This window comes from Aulonocara stuartgranti, assembly GCF_965226115.1.
Source record: "Aulonocara stuartgranti genome assembly, chromosome: 3".
NCBI lineage: Eukaryota > Metazoa > Chordata > Actinopteri > Cichliformes > Cichlidae > Aulonocara > Aulonocara stuartgranti.
In genome coordinates, this window is record NC_138941.1 from 40,373,382 (window position 1) to 40,387,947 (window position 14,566).

At 43.6% G+C, this 14,566-nt stretch overlaps 2 protein-coding genes across 2 annotated transcripts in view; both read right to left on the reverse strand.

The window, feature by feature from the left end:
• LOC309703248 (uncharacterized protein) overlaps positions 1-14,566 on the reverse strand; it is an 83,901-nt gene that overhangs the window by 57,021 nt on the left and 12,314 nt on the right. The window contains exons 6-7 of the mRNA XM_082527984.1: positions 426-441; positions 255-346 (exon numbers count right to left, since the gene is read on the reverse strand). Coding sequence (XP_082384110.1) covers positions 255-346; positions 426-441 — 108 coding nt within the window. The remainder of the gene's footprint in view (positions 1-254; positions 347-425; positions 442-14,566) is intronic.
• On the reverse strand, positions 2,942-8,340 carry LOC309698258 (Fc receptor-like protein 4; the record flags this gene model as incomplete). Its single annotated transcript, XM_082520586.1, has 8 exons — positions 8,286-8,340; positions 8,031-8,063; positions 6,316-6,351; positions 5,126-5,179; positions 3,853-4,116; positions 3,477-3,752; positions 3,093-3,328; positions 2,942-2,965 (listed from the first exon to the last, which is right to left on the reverse strand). The coding sequence occupies exons 1-8, from the start codon at positions 8,320-8,322 to the stop codon at positions 2,942-2,944; spliced, it is 960 nt and encodes a 319-aa protein (XP_082376712.1). The 5' UTR covers positions 8,323-8,340.

Genomic DNA, 14,566 nt, shown 5'->3' on the forward strand with positions numbered 1-14,566 from the left:
ACTGATTCATAGACGTCAGCAGTACCTAAAGAAAAAAACAAGCCAGGCTCACATTAATCATTTTATTACAGTTACACTAAAGATCAGAGCAAAAACAGAAACACTGTGAGAGTCAAAACCAGGACTGTAAGATCTTTAAATGTTCTTTAAAAAACTGCTGAACACAAACTGAACCTGAGAAATGTTCGTGTTAATGGAGGTTTAATAAAAGTCAATATTAATAATGATAATAAAGACTGTTTTTCAATGCTGACCATGTTGAAGAGAGCCGTACACATGAGTTTCATTCTGGTTGACTCCATGATTTGTGGAGGAGCCCGGACTGTGACTCTCAGACTGGATCGACCTAAAACATGAAATAAACACAATAAACTCAAAAGTAACTGATGTTTGTTTCAAATAATAATAAAAAGTATTTTACCAACCTGGTGAAGCAGGAATCTGTGAAAGAGACAAATGTTATTACACATGTTTGTCATGTATGAATTGTTCCACTGATATTTAGTGTCATGAGATCAGAATACATGTATATGTGTGAATAATTAAAGTGTGTGTAGTAAATAAACTCTCTAACACAGCATGAAAAGAAGAGGCTCTTACACTTGGACTGTCTGCAGCGATACAACAAGAGCAGGAGAATAATAATGAGAGAGACTCCACAAACCAGTCCAACCATCAACCACACAGGAGGTGAAGAGCTGTCAGCTCCTGACACAGTTACTGTAACAAACAATAAGTAATAATAAAGTATAATACTTATTATTATACTGCATATTTCAGTTCTCACAAAATAAATCCAGGTGACTTCAAGCATTAAACAGACAATCTAATGTTTCCTCTCAAGCATGAAAATCATTTTTACAAAAACACATCAAATGTTTTGATCCTGCTCACCTTTAACTGACATCCAGCTCTGTGCTGACTCTCTTCCTGAGTACTGACACTTGTAGAAACCTTCATCAGACTTTGACACTGCAGAGATGTTCAGCTCCCCTCGGGGATCATTTTGAATAAGTTTGTCATTGTGATAGAAAAACACATTGGAAAGTATTTTTTGTGTTCTCAAACTGCAGCTCAGATTAACAGAAGCTCCCTCAGTCACAGGATGAACAGGACTCACCAGGATAGGGCCATTACCATCATCTGTGAAACAATCACACACAATTGTTTCAGTCACATCAGCTGGTGCAAAACTTTTAGAAAAAGCTGTGAGTCGTGTCTCATGATCTACATGCAGACCTGGCTTCAGAGAGATTTTCTGAGAGCCTGGTTTTAATGACTGGGGAGACGTTTGAACAAGTGACAACATTTCAGTGCTTAGATGTTCAGTTACAGTGGGTTCATCATGTGGACCATCAACACTTCGTGTTGGCAGCGCTTGCATTTTTATTAGAAGGCCGAGGGTCCATGGAGTAAATAAATGCATCATGTTACTATTCTATATGGAGATTGTTGAATCAGTTATCTATTATGGTATCACTACATGTTTTGGCAAACTTTCTGTCAAACTCAGATCCCAAATTCAAAATTTGATTAAGAGGACTGGAAATATAGTTGGGATGCTCCCTTCATCCTCCCTGCAGGAGTCAAACTATGAAATTATTTAATGGTTAAAGTTGAAATTGTAAATGTTTGTATGTTTGTTTTATTTTACACGACGTGTTTCCCTATTCCTTTATTCTGAAAGGGAGAATATATAAAATATTGTCTGCAAATTTTGACAAACTTGATTATAAAAAGATCGAGTGAAATGAGACCAACAATCAAGAATATTTTGATGCTTTGGTGCCTGTCTGAAAATGATCATTGATCATTGTTGTTTGTTTTGCCACATAGAATTACTTCACATACAGCAAAGCTGGGACAAATGTTCATGTGACGTCTAAATGATTCAGATCCAAGAAGTAAATGTATAATAACATACTCTGTACAGTGATGTTGACTGCACTGCTGAACTCTCCTGATCCAGACTCACACCAGTACACTCCAGTATCTGACTTTGATGTGTTGATGTCACATGTGGATCCAGTCATTCTCCTACAGTCAGAGAGTCGGCCGTCCTCAGAGAACTTCCTCACTCTCCACTCAGTGAAGTTTCCCTCACAGGTCAGTGAGACAGAGTCAGAGGTGAAGTGTTGCACTCTGTCAGGACTCACTGTGAGAGACGCTGCTGAATGAACATCTGGAAACAACATGCAGTGAAGAGACAAAGCTCACAGATGTTAGGATTCAAAATATCACAGTGAAAAAAATAGTTCTTGCTAAACCCACCATAACTGCAAATAAATCTATGAATGAGATTTGTTAATACAGATTTAAATGTTGTGACTCCTGTAGCTGGAAAGATTTCACTGAACCATCTGGGTCTCTCAGTAATAATCTCACAGCAACATTAGAAGTTTCTGTAAACCTGCTTTCCTACAGTTTGTCCACAGCGTGCATGTTTGTTGTTGCACAAGCAAATATCTTCACCATCAGTCATGTAATAAGATGTCTGACATTTGTGACCTTACTACAAACAGTCAGATCATTATCAGACAGTTTAACATCAGCAGATCTTAAATGTTTGTTGTCTTTGCTTCTACAAATCATGACAGCACTTTTATGGGCATCATGTCTGATATCATTTTTCACAGCAAAAGCACAACAACATGAGGACTAAAGACCACGAGATCATCTGTGTACATAATGTGCTTCACAGGAGTCCTGCCAGCTTTACAGACTTTCTGATCATCACCATGAAGATTAAAAAGAGCCGGAGACAAAATTCATTCTTGTTTAACTCGGTGAGAAACAAACAAGGAGGAATTTGAATAACAACAGAAGTGTCTGACTGAAGCTCAGTTTACTTGAATGTAGTGAGAAAGGATGAGATTCAATTTAATGCTTATGAGGAAACTTAAATAAAAATCATTTAATGCAATTTAATTGTAATTGGACATCAGATTTCAATGTCAGCATGCTGCTGCAAGAAAAATAATGGGGAATTAAAGTGATGACATAATTTATTAGAGAGAAACAAATTGACCTGCAGACCAGACAAACTTTGGTTGACTGTGATCAGTGTGATACTCTGGGTCTCCTCTTCCAACTCTGCACACATATCCTGCTGTGTGTGTCTGTCCATGAATGATGTAGGAGCCCTGTGCAGTCCCACTGCCATCAGGTAGCAGCTCATAACTGGAGGATTTCTCTGATAGATCAGGAACAGCTTTATACCAGTAGAAGCTCCATCCTGCAGACGGATGTTCAACCTCACAGTTCAGAGTTACTGAGGCTCCAGGACTCAGCCATGATGGAGACACAGTGAGGACAGGACGGGGTTCATCTGTTCAACAAAGATTTTCTCTCATTGAACATGTAGTACAGTCTCTGAACAGTGAGCTCAGTTTATACAAAGAATAATAATCTCAGTCTATATGAACAGAAACACATTTTACAAAGTGTTCAAACAGCTTAAAGCAAATATGACTTACTGTCAGAAACTGTCAGTGTGACTGAATCACTCCACTCTGTTGTTTCATGCTGTGAACTTTTCATTCTGCCCTTACAGCGATAGTTTTCACTGTTGGATGATGAAGCAGAAATAATCCTGTATTCATTTTGATTTGGAGGTTTTATCATGCTGTTTGTTTCCCACTCATAATCCCACTCAGTGTCTCCTCCATGGATCTCACATCTGACAGTGATCGTCTCTCCTCTGTATATCTCAGACCAGTTTGGATGCAGAGTCACAACAGGCCTGTTTGAGACTGTTAATGTTCAAGAAAGTACAATAAAAACACATGAATGACAAAAGGTTCAGTTACCATCAGATGTAGTGCTTTGTGGTAAGTTCAAGTTTGAACTCACCAGTTGTGTCAATCCAAACTGGCTGACTCCACTCTGTGTAGTAAACTGGTTCTCCTCTTCCTCCTCTGCAGCTGTAGCGTCCTCCCTCTGAGACACTGATTTGTTCATTTGTCACAGGTTGATAAGATTTGCCATCTCTGTACCAGTAGTATTTCCATCCATATGATGATGATGGGTTCACAGAGCAGGTCAGGGTCACACTGCCCCCTACTGGAACAGCTGTCCTATCAGCTCTCAGTTCAGCCTTTGGTTTGGTAAAAATGACTGAATCAGAACAATTTAAAGATGGAAATATGTAAATGATCAAATATCACAAAACCATAGTTGAGATAAAACAAACTGTGCCACACAAAATATTCTGTATTTCTGTTTTGATCAAAACAGTGAATTTGTTTTATTTACTTTTGTGTATTTTAATTTATTACATACATGCACATTTCAAATAATTAATTTGAAGCATGACTGAGTTTATTGATCAATAATGAGGAAGCAACCCAGGTTAATATGATCTGATTGTATTTTGAACATGTGAGAATTGTTCCTAAACGAGTGTGAGCAGTTATCGTTTCATTGGTGTTGTTTTTTACTTTTGTTTTTGGTGTATTGGAATTTGGTGAGTAACAGTTAGTTTTCTTTGGTGTCAGTTAGCACGTTATGTCCTTGCGTTCTTTACTAAATCTGATGTTGAAGCCTCTGATAGCTAAGATGAGACCTAGTAAGGTTGTTTTATATTCTTTTGCTGTGGAAGCTGACATTTCCTGTCGCACAGATGTCTTTAGACCACACTAATACGCACAGTCAACTCTACCGCTGACATTACAGGGAGCAGTTTGGATGTGATTTCCAGCTGAGCCATTAGGAATGCTGGAATAAGACTCCAGTGTTTGTGTTGCAAAACAGATCAGGTTTATCAGCCGAGAGCAGATCTCAGAACTGAAATCTGAGACTGTTGAACCTTGACGGTGATCCACGCCTGGGAGATCTGAACTTCCACTGAAATCATCTGTTCCTGCTGGATCAACTCATATTCCAGAGATCAGGAAACTGACTCACACTTCTGAACTGTGATACCACTCCACCGAGCAGTTTGGGAAAGGCTAACATAGCAGACCAGTCTCTCCTAAAATGAGGCCAATCATTTATTATTGTTTTACACTACTTTTGTTAGTATTTTGTTCTGTTTTTGGATGAATTGTGCAATACAAATAAAATAAGTGAGGAGATGTGTTTAACTTGTATCCCTGAATCTCATATCTGACAGTGACTTTCTCACCTCTGTATATCTGAGTCGTGGATGGTTGGAGGGTCACGGTGGGCTCAGGAGGAGCTGTTCAAATAAAAATGTATCATTATCATTAAAAATCTATCCTGGTTTTATTGCTCTTGTTAATTTTAATTATATTTATGTCCTGGTAAAAATTTGACTACAAATCAACAATAAAAAGTTTAGTTTTTACCAAACAGATTAAATGATATTTAGACTCTACCAGCAGAGTGACTGAACACAACCAGGTGTGCACAAATCTAAACTGTGACACTGAACATCAACGCATAAACACACAATATCATATAAACAACCTCAATTTTATAGCCAAATATCACACAATTTACTTATTTCCAGAGGTGGGGAGTAACGAAGTACAAATACGTTGTTACTGTACGTAAGCTATCTGTACTTTACTTGAGTATTTATGTTGACATTGTGTTTTTCATAGGGTGAAGCATGCTGCAAAACAAACTGAGGTAGAATCACTGTGTTATTTAAGGCTGCATGAAAATCCTCTACAGATTAGTGCAGGATAAACAGGTTAGTTTGCTGTACTGTGATGGATTTAAAGGAAAGACCAGTGTGTGACTGGTGCACAGTGACAGTCCAATATAAAGTCAGTATAAACAGTGTACTGTGAGTGTAGAGACGAGGACAACTCATGAAACGTCTGCTTACATCAGACTGAATTCAGGTGGATAAATCTGTAAAGAGCAGCAAGTCAGCTGATCACAGCTCATAGATTAAGAAAATCTACTGGAGCTCTCAATAGAAAATAGCCTGAGCCATTAAAAACAGATTTTAGGGCTTTCCACAGGCTGACTCCCACTTTAAACTCTTGTCCATTCTCTTCCACTTATCCTTATCAGGGTCGCAGGAGGCTATAGACTATCCCAGCTATCATAGAGCGAGAGGCAGGGTACACCCTGGACAGGTCGCCAGTCTGTTGCAGGGCTAAGACAGAGACACAGACAAACATTCACACTCCCACATATTTAAAATAATCAATTCACTTAACCCCACTAAGTGCATGTCTTTAGACTGTGGGAGGAAGCCGGAGTATCTGGTATTTCCTTTCATTTTTATCCATGTAGCTTTGTACAAGGATTTTGAGAACTCCAAGAGTTAATACAAAAGCGTACACTGAGGTAAGCAGCACACATGCCAATATCAGTGAGATACACTGCACTACTCACACAAATCATCATCTTCTTGTAAATCTGTACTGTAAACTGTTTAGATTAACATCCATGAAAAGAGAATTAGTCTGTATGAAGGCAGCACACTCTTAATATGATCATTTTAAACACTCTGTGTTCCTCCGCCACTGCCTCGTTTAAGTTTTGGACAAAATGGATTCTGGGATATTGAATTTCGTCATTTTGAGCTGATTGGAGACCAGAACAGCCAATCAGATTTTTTTTTGCATCCAAGTCTCTGATTGGCTGGTTTTGTGGCACAAATATAACGGTGTACAGAAAGAGTTGAGCGCGCAAGCAACACATTGCGAGCAAGCGCAAGTGCAAAAACTGAGCGAGAGGGGCTGCTGTTGTGTGTGTGTGTGTGTGTGGATAACAGCAAACACTGAAATTTTTTTTGCGGTCAGAATACTGGCACAAAAATAATGCTATACAAAACCGACTGACAACTGACTCCATAAATATACAAGATGGTGATGAGGAAACACACGGAGAACACAGCTGGGGGGAATAAACATAATGACACAATACAGGAAGCAAAACTGAACACAGGATGGGACACTGTCAAAGTAAAACTGCCTACTGGTGGTGGTCAGAGGGCCCGGTGGCGCCAGTGTCCGGCAGCCTCGCCTCTGTCAGTGCGCCCCAGGGCGGCTGTGGCTACAATGTAGCTTGCCATCACCAGTGTGTGAATGTGTGTGTGTGAATGGGTGGATGACTGGATGTGTAAAGCGCTTTGGGGTCCTTAGGGACTAGTAAAGCGCTATATAAATACAGGCCATTTACCATTTACCATTTAAAACAGGAAACACTGAGACCTACACCTGAGACACACGGACTCGACAACAACAGTGATAAACAAACAGGGAGGCAATAGCAGAGACACAAGGACAGGAACAGGGGAAGAGAGGATGAAGATGAAGATGAAACACAGTAAAACGACTAAGACACAAGGGGGTGAGGGAGAGGGCGAGAGAGAGAGAGAGGGCAGAGAGATACAAACATCGAATAAGGCACATGGAGGGGTGAGAGACAAACATGGGTGACAAAACAGACTCACCACAGAGAGGAGACATGGAATGAAACACGGGAACAGAAAAGGGAGCCAATGAGCCACCACCCTGACACCATCAGTGTAAGAAATGATTTACAGTATTTAACTGTTTTTCTACATGATGAAGAAAAAGCTGCTGTGAGAAAGAGAGAAACCTGTCGGCACCACCCTTTGACTTAAATTGTAAGAAACAAATGTGTAAAAATAGAAAGAAACTTCTGGCAGCTCATCATAATTATATCTATACTGTGTTTTTATAGTAGATGCTGAAAAATAGAAACATTTCTGTTTACCTGCACTTTAATCCTTTGCTGTTTTACCTGTTTGGTAGTTGTTGAAATGGTTTGGCCTGTACCACTACACTTGCTGTCTTCAGAACATCTGCCCCCCTTCTTTCTTTCACATAATGGTATGATCCCAGCCTGTCTTTGCATGCGATTGGTCACATGGTGCGACCATCAAAACACGGATTCGTAGCAGGGCTGAAGATTCAGCTCCCACATACCGAGGGTCCATTAATAACTGGCTCGCAGGCCGGAAATAATTGTATCGAGGGCCAAATGTGGCCCGTGGACCGTAGGTTTGACACCCCTGATTTCGAGCATTGTAGGAGATAACAGCTACATATATGAACTGGAGTAAAAACAGTGTTTCTTACCTTCAGCGTTTCCACAGATGACTGTACTGAGCACTAAAATAATGAATAAAAACTCATCAGATATTATACTTCAGAGTAAAGTTTTTTTTAAAGGCTTTACTCTGATTATTGATTATTGTAAATTTAGGGATGAACAATAATCACCAAATTTCTCCTGTTTGCTAAACAAGCTCTAAGCAGTGACTCACTAATTCTCAGAGATCAGAAACATTTTAATTAATGGTGCCTTTCAAACAATGTCAGACGTGTACTTACAGAAAAAGCCCATCATGCAGAGCAAAGAGTGCCCCATCGTCACATCCAGCCTGCTGCACTCTGATCCTCAGATACACAAACAGTTTTACTTTGCAGAAAAAAAGAGAAGTTGTGTTTTGTTTGGGTGTGACAGAGTTTTTCTACAGGTTCTTCTTCTGATTGGTGTCTCTATGCTTCCTTCCCTTTTGGACACAAAGCTCAAACAGCTCCTGTAGCTTTGACTGCAGCAGTTTTGTGACATGTTTTCCATCACTTTAAGTCATATCTTACCAGGTCTTTTTTTACTCTGACATGTTTTCGCAACGTCCCCTGGATCATTATCATGCTGCAATGTTACTCTTCCTGCACACTGGGAGTGAATGTACCAAAACCCCTTTTCTGTTTTGCAGCCTGTATTTTTATATCTAAGTCTTTTTAATTATTTTTTTTATATTTTGATTCTTTATCGGAGGAATTATGTGGAAATTCTTCTTTCATGCTGCATAAAAACATCTAGAGATTTTATCTGACTCTTAGCTGAAACATCATCATGCAGTGCTATAATAAAAATGACCTTTGACCTCAGATCTGTGAATCTTTTCACCTTGTGGTTAAATTCTATGTTTGGCTGACACCCAAACAGAGTAAATGACTCACTGTGTGGTTGAACTGAAACTACAGACCTGTATGTTTCACAAATTAAATTAACAAAGACAACAAATAAATGTATCTTCTATTGGCACATCAAAGTGAATGTTACATGTTACCAACAAAGACTATGTAATTCTCTCCAGAGTCACATGCAGACGAGGTGACCTTTACTAAAGCTTACTGAAGCTGATCATTTCAGGCCTCAATAGTAACAAATGAAGAAAACTGAGTTACAGATAACTGATCACTGGAACACAGAGACTCTGGGTCATCACAAAATCTTCCATATGGTCTCTATCAAGGTCACAAAAGTTTCAACTTACAACATAAATGAGAATAACATCCTGTATGATTCGACAGAAGTTCAGTCTGTTTAGCTATGTGTAGACTGATATGTCAGATGATATTATGGTGTACCTACAATATGAGTGATTAAACTCTTAAACATTATCAACACTTATTCATTATTTTCAGTTTTACTGTGGATTGTAATTATTTATTAAAAACTAAAAATCATTTGCAGAAGGTCAAAAACAGAGGAGAGATGTCAGGAGGTTTTTATTGTGTATCTAAAGGCATTTTAGTAATTATTCCTTAAATCATTTATTTTTATATTTTTACTCATGTTGCCATAGTAACTCTAAACTTGAATGCATATTGAGTAAATACACAAAGCACTGAAACAAACCCCATGTTGCTTCATTGTGTTAAATATTTCAATTTGGCCATGACCAAACTTCCAGTTCCTCTTTACACATCCTGAGGTTTGATAGCAAGAATAAGACATTATCACATAGCACAGAGCCAAAGTGTTTTCAGGAGACATTGAGATTCATTCTGTGGGCTGATGGAGAAAAACATGAGATCTCTGAGGGTTTTTAAGTGCAGATAAGCCTGCAGCTGCGTGCAAACTTTCATTCATACTTCACAGAAATACTGACACAGGGTGAAGGGTTTTAGAATGGTGGGTTGATGCGGGTTTGTGTCTTTGTGCATTTATGTGCATGTGCCCAGAGCCCTGGGGCTCTGTCCTCAGCTCGTACTTGGGTGGCCAACCTCTGACAGGATCAGCTGCCGGTTGGTTTTTAGGTGATCTTTCTTTTTGGCTCCTTGTTGCTTCTGCTGGTGTGGACACGTGTTTGTTTTTGGGTCTCCTGGATCTTTCTCTGTTTTCTCTGTCAGTGCGCCCCAGGGTGGCTGTGGCTGCAATGTAGCTTGCCATCACCAGTGTGTGAATGTGTGCGTGAATGGGTGGATGACTGGATATGTAAAGCGCTTTGGGGTCCTTAGGGACTAGAAAAGCGCTATATAAATACAGGCCATTTACCATATTTTACCATTCTCTGTTGTGTGTCTGTGAAGTTTCTCAGTCATCCAGGTCATCATAGTCAAAGGAGCTTGCAAAGAAAAGCGTCTGTGTCACAGATTAGTAGGCAGAGGACTCACTCGCAGGACTCTGAAGTTTAGAGAGAGGGTGAGGGTTTATTTGAAATGTGACACCAAGTGAGAATATATACATATATACAGTGGAACAGATAACACGGGGCTCCAGGGAGTAGGGCGGGGTCCGAAGGGAAGGTCCAAGACGGGGGTACACACACGCTCTTCTTCCACTCGATCCGTAACTCAAAAATGTCCACACTAAGAAGCTCACGCTCACTCACACACATCCACAGAAATCCGGACGGCAGGGAAGACGGGCAGGGAGTCTAGAAGGCCTGTACACAGAGGAAAAAACAAAGTCAGGAGGAAACTCTAGGGGATCAAAGGAACATTTTCATAGGTTACACTACACTGACACTTGGTAATGTGACATTCCAGCGAGGAAGCAGCCTCTCTTGCCATCTTAAGTAGTCTGCCAGGATCAGTGTGAATGAGCCACAGGTGTGTGTTCAGGGTGGGTTCAGAGGCGGGGAACCAAGGTCCAGTTCCGCCCTGGTGGGAGAGGTTAAGACAAACAATACACACACCACGACCTCTCCAGATCTTGAGAACCATGACAGTACCCCCCCCCCCCCCCTCAACGGGAGCCTCCAGGCGACCCACCAGGCTTGTCCGGATGGGCGCGATGGAAATCCCGGACCATACCCGGGTGAAGGATGGCCGACCTAGGGACCCAAGAGCGTTCCTCCGGGCCATAGCCCTCCCAATCCACCAGATACTGAACTCCCCGTCCACGGCGCCGCGAGTCCATGATTCGCGTAATGGCATACGCGGGCAGGCCATCAATGAGCCGGGCGGGTGGCGGGGGCCTGGAAGGAGGGCACAGAGGACTGGACAGGTGTGGTTTCAACTGAGACACATGGAACACGTTGTGGACACGCATGCTACGCGGGAGCTGCAAACGGACCAAGACTGGGTTAACAACAGCCTCGACGGTAAAGGGTCCAATGAAGGTGGGTGTGAGTTTCTTAGACTCAGTGCGGACAGGGACGAACCTCGTGGAGAGCCATACCTTTTGCCCCGGTGTGTAGGTGGGTGCGGGCAACCTCCGACGGTCAGCTAGCCGTTGATTCTGTTCCTTGGTTCGAAGGAGGGCGGCACGGGTAGCTCGCCAGAGTCGCCGACATTTGCGGAAGTGGTGCTGCACAGAGGGAACGAGATGCTCACCTTCCACAGATGGGAGAAGGGCCGGCTGATATCCAAGCGAGGCCTCGAAAGGCGACATTCCAGTGGCGGAGGAGGTGTGGCTGTTGTGAGCGTACTCAATCCAGGCTAGATGCGAGCACCAGGTGTTTTGGTTTGTCGAGGCCACGCATCGCAGGGCTGTTTCCAGTTCCTGGTTCAGCCTCTCCGTCTGCCCATTGGTTTGGGGATGGTACCCTGAAGAGAGACTGACCTGGGCACCAATGGATGAGCAGAATTCTTTCCATACCTTGGATGTGAACTGCGGCCCACGATCAGAGACGATGTCAGAGGGAATTCCATGAAGGCGAAACACGTGGTTGGTAAGCAGCTGGGCGGTCTCTAGGGCTGTGGGAAGCTTGGGTAATGCTACAAAATGTGCTGCTTTAGAGAAGCGATCGACAATAGACAGAATTACTGTGTTACCTGCCGAAGGTGGAAGTCCAGTAACAAAGTCGAGGGCAATGTGTGACCACGGTCGACCCGGGGTAGGGAGTGGATGAAGTAAGCCTGCGGGAGGAGTGTTTTGTGACTTATTTTGGGCGCAGGTAGTACAGGCTTTAACATATTCTCGGGCATCTTGGGCTAAAGATGGCCACCAGAAGGCGCGTTCCAGAAAGGCAATGGTGCGTTGGATTCCAGGGTGACATGAGAATCTTGCTGTGTGGGCCCATTGGAGCACCTGGGATCGTACGGACGAAGGGATGTAGAGCCGCCCCGGGGGTCCTGTCCCCGGATCAGGTTCGGTACGCTGGGCCTGCCGCACCATTGACTCAATCTCCCAAGTGAGGCCTCCTATGACACAGCCCGGAGGAAAGATCGACGCCACCTCCCGATCCCCCTCAGAGGATGAAAACTGACGTGATAAAGCATCTGGTTTGACATTTCGGGACCCGGGCCTGTAAGTAATGGAGAAATTGAAACGGGTGAAGAAAAGCGCCCACCTGGCTTGACGTGCGTTGAGGCGTTTTGCTGCCTGAAGGTAGGCGAGGTTCTTGTGGTCGGTCCACACAATGAAAGGCTGTGCCGTCCCCTCTAGCCAATGCCGCCACTCCTCAAGTGCCAGTTTGATGGCGAGTAGCTCCCTGTCGCCAACATCGTAGTTTTGCTCTGCGGGTGAAAGCCGACGAGAGAAGTAAGCGCATGGATGGAGTTTACCTTCAGTATTCTGAGAGAGGACGGCCCCCACGCCCACATCCGAAGCATCCACCTCCACGATGAAGGGTTGGTTGAGATCCGGCTGGGAGAGGATGGGAGCGGAGGCAAACCGTTGTTTCAGATGAATGAACGCCTCCGCGGCTGCCTGTCCCCACTGGAACGGAACCTTAGGGGAAGTGAGGTGAGTAAGAGGTGAGACAATTTTGCTGAAGTCACGGATGAAACGGCGATAGAAATTTCTCTGCTTTGACAAAAAGGCGGTTTTGCAACAATCTTTGTAACACCAGTTTGACATGTCTTTCGTGCTCTGACACTGACCTGGAGAAGATGAGTATATCGTCCAGGTAGACGAAAACAAAGTGGTTGAGGAAGTCTCTGAGGACGTCATTTACGAGGGCTTGGAAGACTGCCGGGGCATTTGTTAATCCAAAAGGCATTACAAGATATTCAAAATGTCCCAGATGGGTGTTGAAGGCAGTCTTCCACTCATCCCCTGCCCTAATGCGAACCAAATGGTAAGCACTGCGGAGGTCGAGTTTACTGAACATTTTCATCCCGTGGAGAAGCTCAAATGCTGAGGTCAGCAGGGGCAGCGGGTATTTATTCTTGACAGTGATTGCATTCAAGCCCCGATAGTCAACGCATGGCCGGAGGGACTTGTCCTTCTTGTCCACGAAGAAAAATCCTGATGCCAAGGGAGAGGTAGATGGCCGAATGAGTCCCGCAGCCAGAGCATCAGTAATGTACTCCTCCATGGCTTCTCTTTCTGGCCGTGACAGGCTATAGAGTCGGCTAGTAGGCAACGGAGCTCCTGGTAACAAGTCAATGGCACAATCATAAGGCCGGTGTGGGGGAAGGGAACGGGCGCGATCCTTACTAAACACCTCCGCTAGTTCATGGTACACTGAAGGAACTGCTGTTAGGTCCGGAGGAGTCTGCGGGGGTGATGCGGAGGAGCCAATGGATGGAATGGCTGATTTTAAGCAAGTCATATGGCAACCCTCCCCCCATCTAGACACACAGCCCGCCTGCCAATCAATCAGTGGGTTATGCTGCAACAGCCATGGATAGCCCAGAACCAGAGGCGTCAGCGGAGCTTTGAAAACAAACAGACTGATTAATTCAGTGTGATTTCCAGACAAACACAGGGTGACTGGTTCAGAAACATGGGTGACATCAGGCAAACGCTGTCCGTTCAGAGATGAGGCTCGAAGAGCATGGGGCAGAGGTTCAATAGTTAGGCCCAGTTTCTTAGCGAGTGATGCATCAATAAAACTCTGTTCGGCCCCTGAGTCTATCAAAGCCTTGAGTGAGTGAGTGGTGGCGTGAGCAGTGAGCTTAGCTGGTAACAAAAGATGAGGAGGGGAATGAGAGATGTTTATTTCGCCCACCAGTACCCCCGTTTCTACTGGCGGGCACGCCCTTTTGCTCGTGCGGGGCAGACGGCGATGAAATGTCCGTGACGGCCGCAGTATAAACACTCACCAGCCATGAAATGGCGCTGCCTCTCCGTTGGTGTAAGCCGGGCACGTCCAATCTGCATCGGCTCTGCCTCGCCGGGGCTCACATCCACCGAGGCCGGCTGTTGTGGTGAAGCAGCACTACCGGCAAAAATCCCAACACTGAGCGGAGCACTCTGGGAAACTGAGTGGCGCGTCCCACGGCACATTCGCAGGCGCTCGTCAACGTGAATGCACAGGGACATTAATGAGCTGAGAGATGATGGTAATTCCCTCGTCATGAGCTCATCCTTCAAATCCTCCGCAATATTGTTGAGCAGAACCTCCTTTACTGCCTCTTCTTTCCACCCGGTTTCTACAGCGAGAATGCGGAAGTCAACCGAGAAGTCAGCCATAGTGCGTTTACCT